This window comes from Aspergillus viridinutans (assembly GCF_018404265.1).
Source record: "Aspergillus viridinutans IFM 47045 DNA, scaffold_6, whole genome shotgun sequence".
Lineage (NCBI taxonomy): Eukaryota > Fungi > Ascomycota > Eurotiomycetes > Eurotiales > Aspergillaceae > Aspergillus > Aspergillus viridinutans.
Window position 1 is genome coordinate 1,895,991 of NW_025091222.1, and position 13,320 is coordinate 1,909,310.

At 50.8% G+C, this 13,320-nt stretch overlaps 4 protein-coding genes across 4 annotated transcripts; 1 reads left to right on the forward strand and 3 right to left on the reverse strand.

Moving 5' to 3' along the window:
- Positions 1-147: 147 nt before the first annotated feature.
- On the reverse strand, positions 148-2,274 carry Aspvir_008347 (acyl-CoA synthetase; the record flags this gene model as incomplete). Its single annotated transcript, XM_043271519.1, has 5 exons — positions 148-188; positions 247-479; positions 533-1,440; positions 1,518-1,822; positions 1,917-2,274. 5 exons carry the CDS (start codon positions 2,272-2,274, stop codon positions 148-150), a joined length of 1,845 nt encoding a protein of 614 aa, XP_043127454.1.
- A 578-nt stretch (positions 2,275-2,852) lies between these two features.
- Positions 2,853-3,324, forward strand: Aspvir_008348 (BolA family protein; the record flags this gene model as incomplete). Its single annotated transcript, XM_043271520.1, has 3 exons — positions 2,853-2,900; positions 2,965-3,071; positions 3,150-3,324. The coding sequence occupies 3 exons, from the start codon at positions 2,853-2,855 to the stop codon at positions 3,322-3,324; spliced, it is 330 nt and encodes a 109-aa protein (XP_043127455.1).
- A 730-nt stretch (positions 3,325-4,054) lies between these two features.
- Positions 4,055-5,304, reverse strand: Aspvir_008349 (syntaxin; the record flags this gene model as incomplete). Its single annotated transcript, XM_043271521.1, has 5 exons — positions 4,055-4,119; positions 4,178-4,457; positions 4,516-5,003; positions 5,064-5,193; positions 5,299-5,304. 5 exons carry the CDS (start codon positions 5,302-5,304, stop codon positions 4,055-4,057), a joined length of 969 nt encoding a protein of 322 aa, XP_043127456.1.
- A 5,125-nt stretch (positions 5,305-10,429) lies between these two features.
- Positions 10,430-12,326, reverse strand: Aspvir_008350 (peptide MFS transporter; the record flags this gene model as incomplete). Its single annotated transcript, XM_043271522.1, has 3 exons — positions 10,430-11,799; positions 11,861-12,192; positions 12,292-12,326. 3 exons carry the CDS (start codon positions 12,324-12,326, stop codon positions 10,430-10,432), a joined length of 1,737 nt encoding a protein of 578 aa, XP_043127457.1.
- Between the last annotated feature and the right edge of the window lie 994 nt (positions 12,327-13,320).

The following is a 13,320-nucleotide window of genomic DNA, read 5'->3' on the forward strand; positions in this document are numbered from 1 at the left end:
CTTTCCGTCATTATAGCATCATGATGGTGCGTATAATCTCAGGTTACTCGGAACGATTGCTGTCAGAATTGTCCGACCTTGGACATGGGCGAATTTACGTATTTCGTCGAGCGGCTTATATACAGGAATAGACGTATGATCTAGCGATTACAATCCAAAGACCTCCTTGACGAGTGTCTTCTTGTTTACTGCAAGCATCCATAGTTAGTCTATAGGTAGCCAAATGACGAGGTCAAGATCACTCACCCTTGCCCATGGCATTTCTCGGAATTGGCCCGTCGAGGATCTTCATCTCTTGGGGCAGCTTGTAGCTCGCTAGCCGGTCTTTAAGGACGCGCCGCATGTCCATAGGACCCCAGGGTTTGCCGTTGCGACCTGTCTTGGCTGCTACTTCGGGATTCAGGACGACTACCGCAGCGACCTTTTGACCCCATTGCTCGGATGGAAGACCAACAACGGCGGCTTCGGCGACCTGAGGGCTGATCGAACAAGTTAGTCTGAATGTACAGGCGAGCGGAATAGGTGACCGTACAGTGAGAGTAACTCCCTCTCGACTTCCAACGCGCTGACTTTCTCTCCACCCGTTTTGATGATATCGACGCTCAGTCGACCCTGTATGAAATACATTGGGCCTCTGGCCCATTCACCGCTGGTCCCTCTGCCAGCGTTCTGGACTACTCGGCGGGTAGCAACATCGCCTGTTTTGAACCACTTGCCTTTCCCATCTTCGCTATCCACAAAGGCCTCCTTTGTAGCCTTCTCATTGGCCCAGTATTCGCGGAAGATCGTCGGCCCACGAAGCTGAATTTCGCCTTCCCGCTCACGGCCGTTGGCATCAAGTTCCTCCCCAGGCTTGATGACTTCGTTCGTCTCGGTGTCGACCAGCCTAGCCTCCACAGACGGCAGCGGCCTGCCGACACTTCCATCCACGCGGTCTGCGAAGTCGAGTCCGCAGCTGATGGCCATACCAACCTCAGTCATGCCAAAGCGCTCAAGGAGGACGTTTCCATTGCTGAGATCCTGCCAGGCCTGCTTGGTCGGTGTCGGGAGAGCGGCGGAGCCAGAGATGTTCAAGCGGAGATTCTCGGGCGAGATGCCCTTCTTCGCGGCTTCTTGAATTTCGGGACGTAGGCTAGGAAAGCTCGAGAGCAGTCGATTGTAGATTGTCGGCACAGCTGTGAGGAATGTGATCTTACTCTTAGTCGTGCTGTTTGGTAAAAATGGCGCTGCAAGCCTGTTCCACACGGCGTCTGTATTGAACGGAAACATGAATTCAATGGAAGACCCGGCAAGTATAGGTGTTACAATCGCATTGACAGTTCCATGGATATGATGCAGCGGAAGAAGATGAAGCAATCGATCTTCAGGGGTATATTTCCACGCCTCTAATAGCGAAGACGCTTGTGCGGTGAGTGCTGATTGGGGAATGAGCACGCCTTTCTAATTGATGGTCAGTCTAGAAGTTCTTCCAGCCCATCAGAGTTTAAAAGAAGGGTAATTGAGAGCCTAATGCCTACCGGCCGGTTCGTAGTCCCAGAAGTATAAAGCATCATCCCCCCAAGCGATCTCTCCCCGTCGAGATTCTCCAGAGAGACGGGGTGCGAGCTCGTCGCACCCACCTGGATCTTCTCCTTGATATCCAGTACAGGCTCTGTATTCAACCCGGCCTTGAGCAGGTCGAGTGCCTTATCCGCGTACTTCTGAGTAGCGACCAACACCTTGGCCTGCGAATTGTCGAGGATATACTTGAGTTCGCCGACAGGAAAAGCAGGAGAAAGAGGGAGAGCAATGGCATTGCTTGCAAGGATAGAGAGGAGTGTCACTGCAGGTCCGAATCAGCCATTAAGCCAATGTACGGGTAATTCACCCAGGACACTTGTATAAGATCCGCCAGGGACAGAGTAGAGAAACAGTACCTACGTAATCGTAGCTATTCTCCGCAAGGAATGCAACCCTTTCCCCAGATACTGAATCCCGCCTTCCCCCGACAGACCCTAGCAGGCGTTCTTTCGACTGCAGCACGTCCGCGACCAAGTTACCATACGTGAAAGATCGCGAAGATGCGCTATGAACGACGGCGAGGCTCGAGGAGTCATGATCCTTGAGCGCACGAAAGAGAGGAAGATTCGGTAACGTTGACAAGGAACGAAGCGAAGCTGGCGTTGTCGCGTTCTGAAGACAGCTCTTAAAGGGCTTGCGTGCAAATGCTGCTCCGACGGCCCGAAAGGACGGAGAGCCCCGAGAAAGCAATGACACCAGATTGCGTCCTTGCATGGCGGATTTATCCTTAAGAGTGTCTCATGTACCTCCTCCTCTTGCGGTATTCAAACGAGGTGCGGGTAATTGCGAGATATCAATGCTCAAGACCAATTGCTGCGCGGTGGATTGATGTCATAAACGGAGGTGCTGCGGAGCTCTGCGGTTTGGCTCTAAACTGTCATTTTACCAGTTAGCACACATAGCGCCAGGAACGACACTGCAGGTAAACGGAAGAGAAGCTCATACATTGGGCAAGGTTCAATTCCTGCAAAATCGACTCGAGAAATTAGTATAACTGTGAAGCCGACGATTCCATCCGAAATCCACCTCAACGGACCTTGCGGCGCAAACCATCCCCAAAACGCTATCCCCAAAACAGCATCTCGGCATCACAGGCCCAGACCGGAGCAGACCATACAATTTACAACCCCAAACAAGACCATTATCTTCTGCAAGAGACACCTCTCTACCAACCCATCTTCGCCTTACAAGTCCCCAACTAGGATTACCCGTCAATGCTCCCCATCCGCAGCCGACCAGGCCTGCTCCCCCGCCGCCTCTTCTCCCCACTCAGAAGCACCCTCCCATCCAGAATGTCATCCACCTCCACGACCCCGATGGAGGATACAATCCGCGAAAAGGTACTGAGCGTTTGAACAATCCCGCTGTCCTCGAGGATAAACTGCTAACCGACGCTCGTCATAGATAACAAGCGCCTTCTCCCCCTCAAACCTCATAATCCGCAATGACTCGCACCTGCACGCACACCACGCCCCGATGCAAGGCGTAACTTCGAAAGAGACGCATTTCCAGTATGTCTGCGACGGCGACCCATTATATTGTCAGGAAAGAAGTGAGGGATGGGGGTGAGCTAATACGTGTGTGTGCAGTGTCACGATCACATCCTCTGCTTTCCAGTCGAAGATGCAGCCTGCGCGGCATCGGATGGTCTACGCTCTACTTAAGGATGAGATGAGTCGGGAGGGGGGAATCCATGCTTTGCAGTTGCGGACGAGGACGCCGGAGGAGGAGGAGCGGGAGAAGGCTAGACAGTCGCAGGCTTAGGGCAGTAGTATGCTGTGGCCATGTTAATGCCGGCTGACTGTGATATGTGAGGTCTGGTGTCTATTACGGATGTCATGGTCTGGAAATAGACCCAATTCGGTGACTAGGTAAAGATTTCTGTACATATCTATACATTCGTAATGAATTAGAGTTCGATTATTACATAGATTCTAGGGCCAACGGCAGTAAGAGCGAGGAGAAAATCTAATATGTACATGTACGACAGTATCATGCGTATCCTAGTCAAGAGCAGCGACGGACCATCAAGTCGCATATCATCGGACACGAGGCAGATATACACGACCCGGAGATACAAAAAGCACAATGGGGGAGCCAAGGTGATATGGAGAAGGAACTCGCAAGCTGCCGTGCTTTTTCAAAACAAGGAGACAAATATCAGACAGGATTAAAACAAAGGAGAACGCGACTGAGTGGTATAAGAAAGTACACTAGGAAATCTCGAGGGGGAAAATGAACGGTCTTTGTGCAGCTCGGATGGATGAGTGAAGCGGAACCAGGCGTCGGATTATGATGCCACGCCGAAATTATCGACTTTCGCTTCCGCATTGCATGGACCACGTACGGCGAAAGGATAGTGTAGAGGACGAGATAAGGGGATCGAGAAGCCTGATGTAGCGACGCAGATTTCCGAGCGCGGAGTAGATCATAAGCTGCCGACAAACGTATTCTGCAAGCCGTTTGGTGCAAGCATCTTTCAAGGACGGCCGTTTTACCTCGCTTTGTTGGCCTGGGTGACACCAACAGCAACACCGACAACGATGGCAATGATCAGAACTAGGGTAACGGTAAGTCGTCTTGATGCTTTTACAGGGAGACCAAAGATGATACGTACTGACGATGAGCAGCGCATACCACTTCCACTTTCTGGCATTGCGCGCGCTCTTGATGGCGTGATCAATCTGGGTGTTTGCATTCTGAACATTGTCGACAACATCTTCGGCGCCTTGGTTAATCTGCTCAACAGCAGCATCTTGTTGATGCACCAGCTCTGCAACTTCCTGGTACAAACGGCCCAGCTCAATCATATCCTGTTCGATCTTTCGAATAGCGGCGGACCGCTCCAAGGCAGCTTGTCTGGCGTCATTGGCCTGTCTGGTTCTGCTACCGGTGACCTATCAGAAGCAAATCAGCACCTGTCGCAGATATTTGGAATAAGCCATTCTCTCTTACCTGGAAGCTCTGCTCTTGGCCCATCAGAACATTCTCGACGCCCTGTTCGATCTCCTGGGGAGAAGCCTCTGGGTTTGCGATCTCGTATCGTCGGCGCACCTGCTCGCGCAACCGCTTCTGGAAATCCGACTGGGCCCTCTGGTACTGCTCAATCTCCCGACGCAAGTTCCGGCTGGTTACATCGACCTGAGTCTGAACACGGGTGTCTCCAGAGCCAGGTGTCTGCTTGACCTTTTTCAGAAGGTCCCGGAGGTAACGGAAACCGTTGTTGATCTCGTCTTCGATGTAATCGAGTGTCTGGCGAGAGGCCTGATCTTCCTTTCCGGTACTGGAGTCGAGCAAAGCGTTCTGTGCGGCGGCGAGCTGGCCCTCTCTCTTGGCTCGCAGGTCGGCAATACCATCGTTGATTTCTTTGCATTTGTTCAGCAATGCGGTTGGGCCGGATGGCTGCTGCTGCTGGCCGCCGGGACCACCCATAGCGGACATTTCTGTAGGAGGCAGCGTGCATTAGAGACATACGCCAGACATGAGACCATGAGGAGTCCTACCATAGCTTCCATTACCCTGCTCCATGTTGTTGGCTTGCTGGTAGGGGGCCTGGCCGTAGCCTTGTTGTTGGCCGCCGTAGGCATTGTTTTGCTGCTGGCCACCATAAGGGTTGTACTGGCCGTAGCCACCCTGAGAATTGTTGTTGTACTTTCATATGGCGAAGAAGTCAGTATAAGATTTTCGAAAGTGCTTGGGGAATCGCAAGGGAAAGGGGGTAGCCATTTCAGGACATACACTCATGATGTAATTATGTCAGAATTTACTATACGCAAACACAGGAGTTGAACAAATAAGCTCCTTTTCCTCTCTTGAAACCGATATGGATTGTATTATGATCCGGTCGCTGTTCTTCGTCTCCTCTGGTGCAAGGGCGACTGCGGTTCCGGAATTCAGGAGGTTATCCAAATGCGCGTGGGACAAGAGCTTAACCCGAATTCGCCGACTGTCACTAAAGCAACGTACAGTAACGGAGCGAAAAGGAAGAATTAAAGAATGGAAAATGAGTATAACAAATGAGAAGTGGGAGGGCTGAATATGTCGAAGGCGAAAAAAATGAACGATTGAAGAAAGGGACGAAATGACAGAGTGAGACACGCGGGAGGCGGACAGTCGCAGGCGGAAAGGCAAGCAGAAGCGCTTCTCTCAAAGGCGCCAAGGGTTGGCTCTGAATTCCTTCGGAGCTGACAGTAGGCAAAGTTCTGGACCCGCAGGACGGCAACAATACAATATTAAAAGAAGAAAAGTGATGACGATCAGGCGCTTATGGGTCCTACAGAAACTCGATCAACAACTATTCATAGAAAACAGCGATGAATGGTGGTTGATAAAAATGTTACTTCTACTGCTGTCCTTGTTCGCTTTCCCCTCGTTCTTGAATATTGTTTGTGCGAACGTGGCTGATGCTGGAGGCTAGCTTCGTGGCAACGACTTTTGATTTGTTTTGAAATTTATTGATGGTGATGAATGATAATCATCATACAGGGGCTGCAGGATGATGCACAGACCAAAGTGGGTGATCGTCAAGTCCCCTTTTCTCCCTGGCTCATGTTCGAGAGACCAAATCAATAGTTGTGAAACATCACGGTCGGAAGCTAGTGGTGATGGGTAGATGGGCCATGGTTTCACCTTTTGACGAGCTTGATAGAGGGGTCTCTCTGCGCATATCTGTCTACTTACATGAAGCTATTCAACTACCCTCTGGGCCTCATTCTCAAATTCGGTAAAAATGGTTGCCTGCTCAGCAATTGACCGTCTCGTTTACCTCCTCTCAGGCTGTGCAATATGTTGCTGACACTTCCCGCGCATCCGAGGACTACCATTTCCGGCATGCCCATGGTGCAAGAGAGCCGGAGATGGTTCGTTGGAATCACTCGATAATGGTACGGATTGCGCTTCAATTCCACCGAGAAGTTTTGGCTACGGAGGCGTTGAGTCTGCACGTCATCATTATGCATACATTACATTTGGTCAACAGCACCATCAGAGCCTCAGCCATTGTTTCTAGAAAACTTGCGACTGTTGGTGGTTCCGCTTAATTATTACCTGGACAGATACCTAAGGTAGGCCCTGTCTACTGACCAATAGCCCTTGCTGGTTCTATCGTTCGATATCAAAGGGAATTAAGCTATAGATGGCGGATAGTCTGCTGCAATTCTTTGGTAAGAATAGCCCGATCTATCCCCATCCCTTGCACCGTTGCACGCTGTTACCCCACAGCATCAAAATAGCTCAGATATGTGGGAATAAAACATCGAAAAATTCCGTATTGCCAATGCAATTATGTTTCGACTGTCCGGGTTCTTCTCTCCTATCATTTCGCCAGATCATATGCAAACTGCATGTCTTGTCGTGGCAAGTATTAGGCCCACCCATTTGGCAGCATGTGGGCTCGGTCTCCAAAGCACAACCTGATTTGTCTTGAATACACACGAATGAATGGCCGCCGACTTATGATTCTGCCTGGGTCAGCTTATAATTAGTAACGATCGCCAGTTGTCAAAATGGCTTAGCACACAGCCTCAATGCTGTGGCTTGTTCGCAGGCTTGACTAGGCTGATATTTTTCCTGAATTATGAGGCATGAGAACAATAGCCTATGTTGATGTCTTTTTGAAATATCAACTATGCTAATTCTCAATCTGGAGCGCGTTAAAATCCTCATAGACGTTGTTATCCAATGCCAAATCCATAGCTCTTCTGCCAGAATTGTCCCTCGCTTGCACATTGATACTTCAAAAGCAGCGTCACTGCAATCAAAATGTCCGTTCTCCCCGGCATAGTGTAGGGGAGTTATTCCCTTGCGATCCACATGCTCTCCGAGATGAACAAGGGTTGTTTCCTCTTCATCTTCCAAGTTCCACTTCGATACGGAGACCTTGGGAAAATAGACATTCTCAATTTCCCGGCGACGGGGGCCTTCAATCGTCAACTTGATCTCCTTAGGCTCATCCATATAAACGCAGTGCTTTCAGAGAAGGAAGGGACGTCAAGAAGGGCTTCTCCGGTATTCGATCTCTTGTTCTATCATATGCTGCTCTGTAGGAGACTCGAGATACTGGTCCATTGTCTCATTCCCATGGGTCTCTCCTGCTTGGGCCAATTCCCTCCACAAGTTGGGCGTCGGACGGAAGATCTATTGCGGATTAAGCAACGTTTGAGTGTGCAGAGGTCACCATTTGCAGCAGCAATGTGGAGGGTGGTCTTTGCTGGGCAGTCGGTCCAGTTGATAGCGTCTGCGAGACGCTTCATTCCTGGTGTCTTGAAACCCTTACTGTGAGCGAACGGGTAAATGGTAATGCACTCGGCTTCTTCCTCGGACATTCCGCGAGCCACTTACTTCCTAATCTGTAAGGTATATTGCCGGCGATTACAGGTTTTCCCTGCTCACAGGCCATCATCAGAAGAGTGCGTCCCTGATTGTCAGAACCGTAATGTCTGCAACGTGCTGAACGAGAACCTGGAACATCTCTTCCTGCTCTAGACTGCGCTTGATGTTCCGTCTTCTCTCTCGAGTAACAAACTTCCCCGACGCGTGCCTTCGAACACCCCAATATTGGCCGTCATCCGCGTCATCTTGTACATCGCTTCGACCGTGTGAGATCTTGTACTACTCTGACTTGAGCAAAGTTGGAGTGGCGTCTGTCCTTTCACGTCTTTCGCATTGACGTCGGCTTTGTGTTCGAGGAGTAGGTAGACAAGGTCCCGATTACCTATTTCAACAGCGTGACGCAACGGCTCTTATTTGTCGTTCCCTGACGCATTGACGTCTAGAACTCGGCGCGCTAGGAGCTTCCTCATATCGTCCCGATGCTCATGGTCCTCCAGTCCATGAGCTGCACATGTCCGGTGAAGTAGTGTATCAGAACCATTGGCCACTGAACCAGGGCCACGCCTGACCACATTTTTCAGCCTTGACTTGGTCTATTCAGGCGCTTAGCTGAAACCACCCGTCGGGTAAAGGTCATGGCCTCATCTTCGTATTCCGCTGTGCTGATGATTGGAGAATTCCCTTTCAAAAAGGAAGTAGATTCAGCCACAGTATCCAGGGCTGCTTACTGCGAGCCAGGCCAATCACGCAGCGGTTATGATAAAGTCAGTGGAGAGCCTGACAATGACTCTTTGGTAGTCACGATCACTCATCATGGTGTCCGATAACCTGCTGCCCTCATTGTCGGCATACGCCACTTTTGTGGCCTTTCTGATGAGACTAGCGACCCTCGCTCTCACGGAGCGCGGCTCGAGTATGCTCACCTCCACCTCGCGAAAAGCGTCAACCGCCTTACGACCGTCAGAAAGGACTTGTGGGCGGAGGATCTGGGTGGATTTGAAGGATGGTCCGATGCACATCTCCCCGTGAACGGCGAACAGTTACCAGATCTCGCATACGACAGGATCAGAACCGGATCATTGCGCATTTCAACGGACCACCACGCATTGAAGACGATGAGAAACAACAACGGCGGTTCCGCGCTGAGTGTCACCATTGCTGCGCTATGTGTTGATTGCTGCAGTGAAGGGATCAGTCAGATGTATTGCGTACTTTAAGAATCCAGGCCGTGAGCTGGAGCACATTCTCCCAATGGAGGTCCTGGAGTCAGCGAGACTTTACCTTCGAGATTGTTAGCTTGATCTGAAGGATCTGTCTTCCTGTGACGTGAGGTGCAGCTAGGTCCAACAAGAGCTGCCGAAGAGAGGCGTACTCGTCAACCTGTCAAAAATGCATCTCGTCAAACAGCCTTCCTTCAGAATAGAATAGTCCAATCTCTACGTGCTTGAGAAAAGTCAGAAAGCTTGAATCCAGCTTGACTCCAGTGCTCCACAATTGATTCGTGCAAGTCATTAAGTTTGCAAGAAAGCCGCTGTATCTGGATGCTCTGTACTCCGTAGGACTCCCTATTTCCATCTACTATTACAGAGTACCCATACTTGAGTCTCAAGTGCAGTGAGACACCAGACCGCATATCAACATGCAGAGTTACTGTCAACCAGGATATGCCTTTAATTCCTGCTATACACTGAATTCTATCTCCCCAGCAAAGTAGGCAACCTCATTGCACCTATAAACTTCTTACTTCCCTCTTGATTATTAAAATTCCATCAAATCCATCAAATCCATCAAATCCATCAAATCCATCAAATCCATCAAATCCAACGTAAACGGCAAACGGCACGCCAGCCATCTTTTTTTCTACAGTGCAGCCATCGGCCCACCCCGAGTCCGCAACCAAACAACCCCCTAACCAGAACAGGCCTCGACCTCCGAAGCCCCCTATCCACCGAATCCACCGACCCAGTCCCTGCGCCAAGCTAAGCTTAATCAGTCAGGACATAAGTCGCCTTCGTTCCACAGCCATACCAGGAAAGGACTAACCTCTGAGAGAGTAGGTGGGCAAGCTGAATTTGGGCCTGGATAATCATTAATCAATTCCTTGGGGACTACGGACTACGGGGTACTTATCAATAGACCCAGGAGCTGATTTGTTATTGTTTTCTGTCATATTTATTTTGTTGACCGATTGTAATAAGCCCGCTTGAAATTGCACAGTCATGGCCACTGTGTAACTGTGTCTGCTGTCTGCAGTCGCGTGCTTGCTTGCCACGTGTTGGACTGGAGTGTAGTACAATAAGATGCAAGAATGCGGAGAGCTACTTATTACAGAGTACGAGGTGGAAGACGTCATCAGAACGTGTCTCATTTATTTACATCTATCTCATCGCTCAGATCTGCTCAGCAGGTGCTGTTACGCGTTCCCGCGCGAGTCAAAAAGTAGACCGCGTCCTGCGGTTATCCGAACATTAAGAAGATAAATATTACTATACAGTAGAGAAGTAGACAGGGGGAATCAAACACATAGACCTAAACGGGTCTAGTTCTTGTCCTCGTGCACGCGCGGAGGAGGAGCATCCGGGTCGTCGGCGTCGAGCTTGTTCAAGTCGTCCTCCTGGGCGTTGAGGTGGTGGAACACGAGCCAGAAGATGATACCGACCAAGAACGAAGCACAGGCCAGACCGACAAACATCCACAGGATGGCGGGGTCGAAGGCGGCGGGGGTAAGGGCTTCGGCCAGGGCGGAACCGAAGGCGTTGGTGAGCAGATACATGGACTGCACGAACGACTTCATCGAAGGAGGAGCCTTGGTGTAGGCGTACTCCAGACCGGACACGGAGGCGAAAATCTCCGAGATACCGATGAACATGTAGGCAGGGGTCTGGATGGCAATGTGGACGTGGTTGCCTTGGGCGGTGCCGTCGATTTTAGAGGCGTCACAGAGAGGCTGGTCGTAGCAAGGACCGGCAGAGTAGATGAGGTGCTGCACAATAGCGGCGTACATCATGGCAAGAGAGGCGACGATGAAACCCAGGGAGATACGAGTGATGGGACGGAAGCGGATGTGCAACCGACGCATCAGAGGATAGACCAGGGTCTCCAGGATGGGGATGAAGATAATAATCGAGATGGGGTCAAAGTTCTGCATCAGATCGTTGGGAATACCGTGGCCCTCCATCTGCGCGGCCTGGGTGACGAAGTTACCGGAGAACTGGCCATAGACAACCCAGTATATGGGGAAGAAGCAGAAGACACGGCAAGCAATCAGAGCACGCTTGAGCTCATCGATGAAGTGGTCGTCCCAAGGCAGGTTGGGTCTGTTGCCACCATTGGCAGCCTGCCAGCTGGGTTTGGGCGCATCCATGTTGCGGTTGGCGATCATAATTCCGATAGCCTTGAAGGCGTCGGTAATGATCGAGCCCTGAGGCGGGCGAACAACGTAGTACTTGCGCCCAACAATGAGCACCAGGGTACCACAGGCGAACATGCACAGACAGAGCAGGTATCCGGACCAGAAGCCAATGTCCCGCTCCATGTAAGGAGTAGCCAGCAGAGACAGAGAGCCGAGGTTGATGCAACCGTAGAAGATCATGTAGATACGCTGGATGGTCAGAGCAGGATCGATGATGACCCGCTCACCCTTCTTGGTAGTCGAGACAGCCATCTTCTTGCGCTTGTACTGATCGGCAATCAGGGGAGCAACGTTACTCTTGATACCACCAGTTCCCAGACCGATGACCAGAATGGCGACAACGAAACCACCAAGACCAGCACCGTGCTCGAGAGCACTAGGGATCGAAGTGCAGACCAGGATCAGGAGACCGACCAGGTACACGCCGCAGAAGAGCACAATGGTCTTGTATTTTCCGAGGTATTGATCAGCAATGATGGCACCAAGAATAGGAGTAACTAGACCCAATGATGTCAGTATATCCGTCACTGTTTGAAGCTCAGGTATGACATGTCTCACCATAGCACCAGAACTGGAAGAAAGTAGTCAGACCGGTAGCACCCTGGTGACCCAAACCGAGAGCACCGCGTCCCTTGCTACCGTCCAGAGGGTTGTTCACATAGTTCTGGAACAGACCCGACATGCCGTAGTAGGTGAAACGCTCGCACAACTCGACAATGGCCACAAGCCACGCGGAGACGGGCAAGTTTTCGGCGATATGCCGGAGGTTCTTGGCCTCCTCCGCAGTAGGCTCTTCACCGTCGGGGGTGTCTAGGGAAGCCTTTTCCACGGCATACTGATCCTTCTCGTCCAGAACAACCTCGGAAACGACATTGTCCTGCAGATGAGGTCTATCCAAGACAAATGGAGTCAGAAAATTGACACACGCGACAGCGGGAGGAGAAGATATGGTGAAAAGGTGTAGGAGTGTGCTGGCAGGCGGGACTTACTGAGTAGCCTCAACCTCGTGATCTCTGGTAGACATTTTGCAAAGAGGAACCAAGCAATGACTGCCCGAGCCGTGTGGGAGGGAAGGAAGTTGAAAGGCTTGTTGTGTCCTCACGAGTATCGAGCGAAAGAGGAAGCAGAGGAGGGGAGGAGACAGACCTTATACTGGCGCTGGAGGGAGGGAAATGAGGGCCAATGCGGGACCAGTCTTATCTCTGATTCACTGAATCAGGCGAGCCGCCAACTCTCAATTGCGCGATCGGCGGAGATTAGAAAAGTGTCCCCATCGCTTGTGTGTCTGAGAATCTGTGGACGCTGTACACCGGAAATTGGAACAGTGTGGCAGGCGAAACTGAGAAAGGGAAGGCCGAAATGTCTTGGATGGCCGGCCAATGTAACCTCATAATCCTCTATTTTCTGAGCGAAGAGATGACAAGCAGTGTCAAGCATCAGCCAACTTGCCACCTGATTGGCTGCGGGGAATGGGGCGTCGCTCGATCTTTTCTCGAAGACCGGTGCCACAAGTTGATTCACCCAATCAGATTGTAAATCCAGTCGGAGCTTACCGGTGGAACCACACAAAATATTTGTTCGCCCTCGTGGCTCTTGCCCACTGTGCAAGTTGCTCGCGAGTCGCAACCGTACATCCGTTATCAGTAAAGAAATATCCGCAATCAAAGAGTTTTCACACAAGAGTCAGAGAAAAGGGGAAAAAAAAGGAAAAAAGGATTTTCTTCATAGTAAATTCAATTCATGGTTCTGCCAGTTTTTTCTCTTTTCTTTTCCCTTTCTAAACCCTTTGAATACGGTACATCACCAGCTCAAGTTCAGAAGCCCGGATATCACTATTCCGCAGAAACTGGCCTCGGTTGTTTCTGTGCCGTGGCTTATCCGACTAAAAAGTGCGTGCGTCGAAATGAGAAATCGCCCATTCCTGTTTGTCGGATGATTGGACTGTTATTGCCACCGGGGGGCATTCCGCATCCGGTAATTAGGTAACATAAATGTCGCTGACCAGGGCTAGCAGCAGG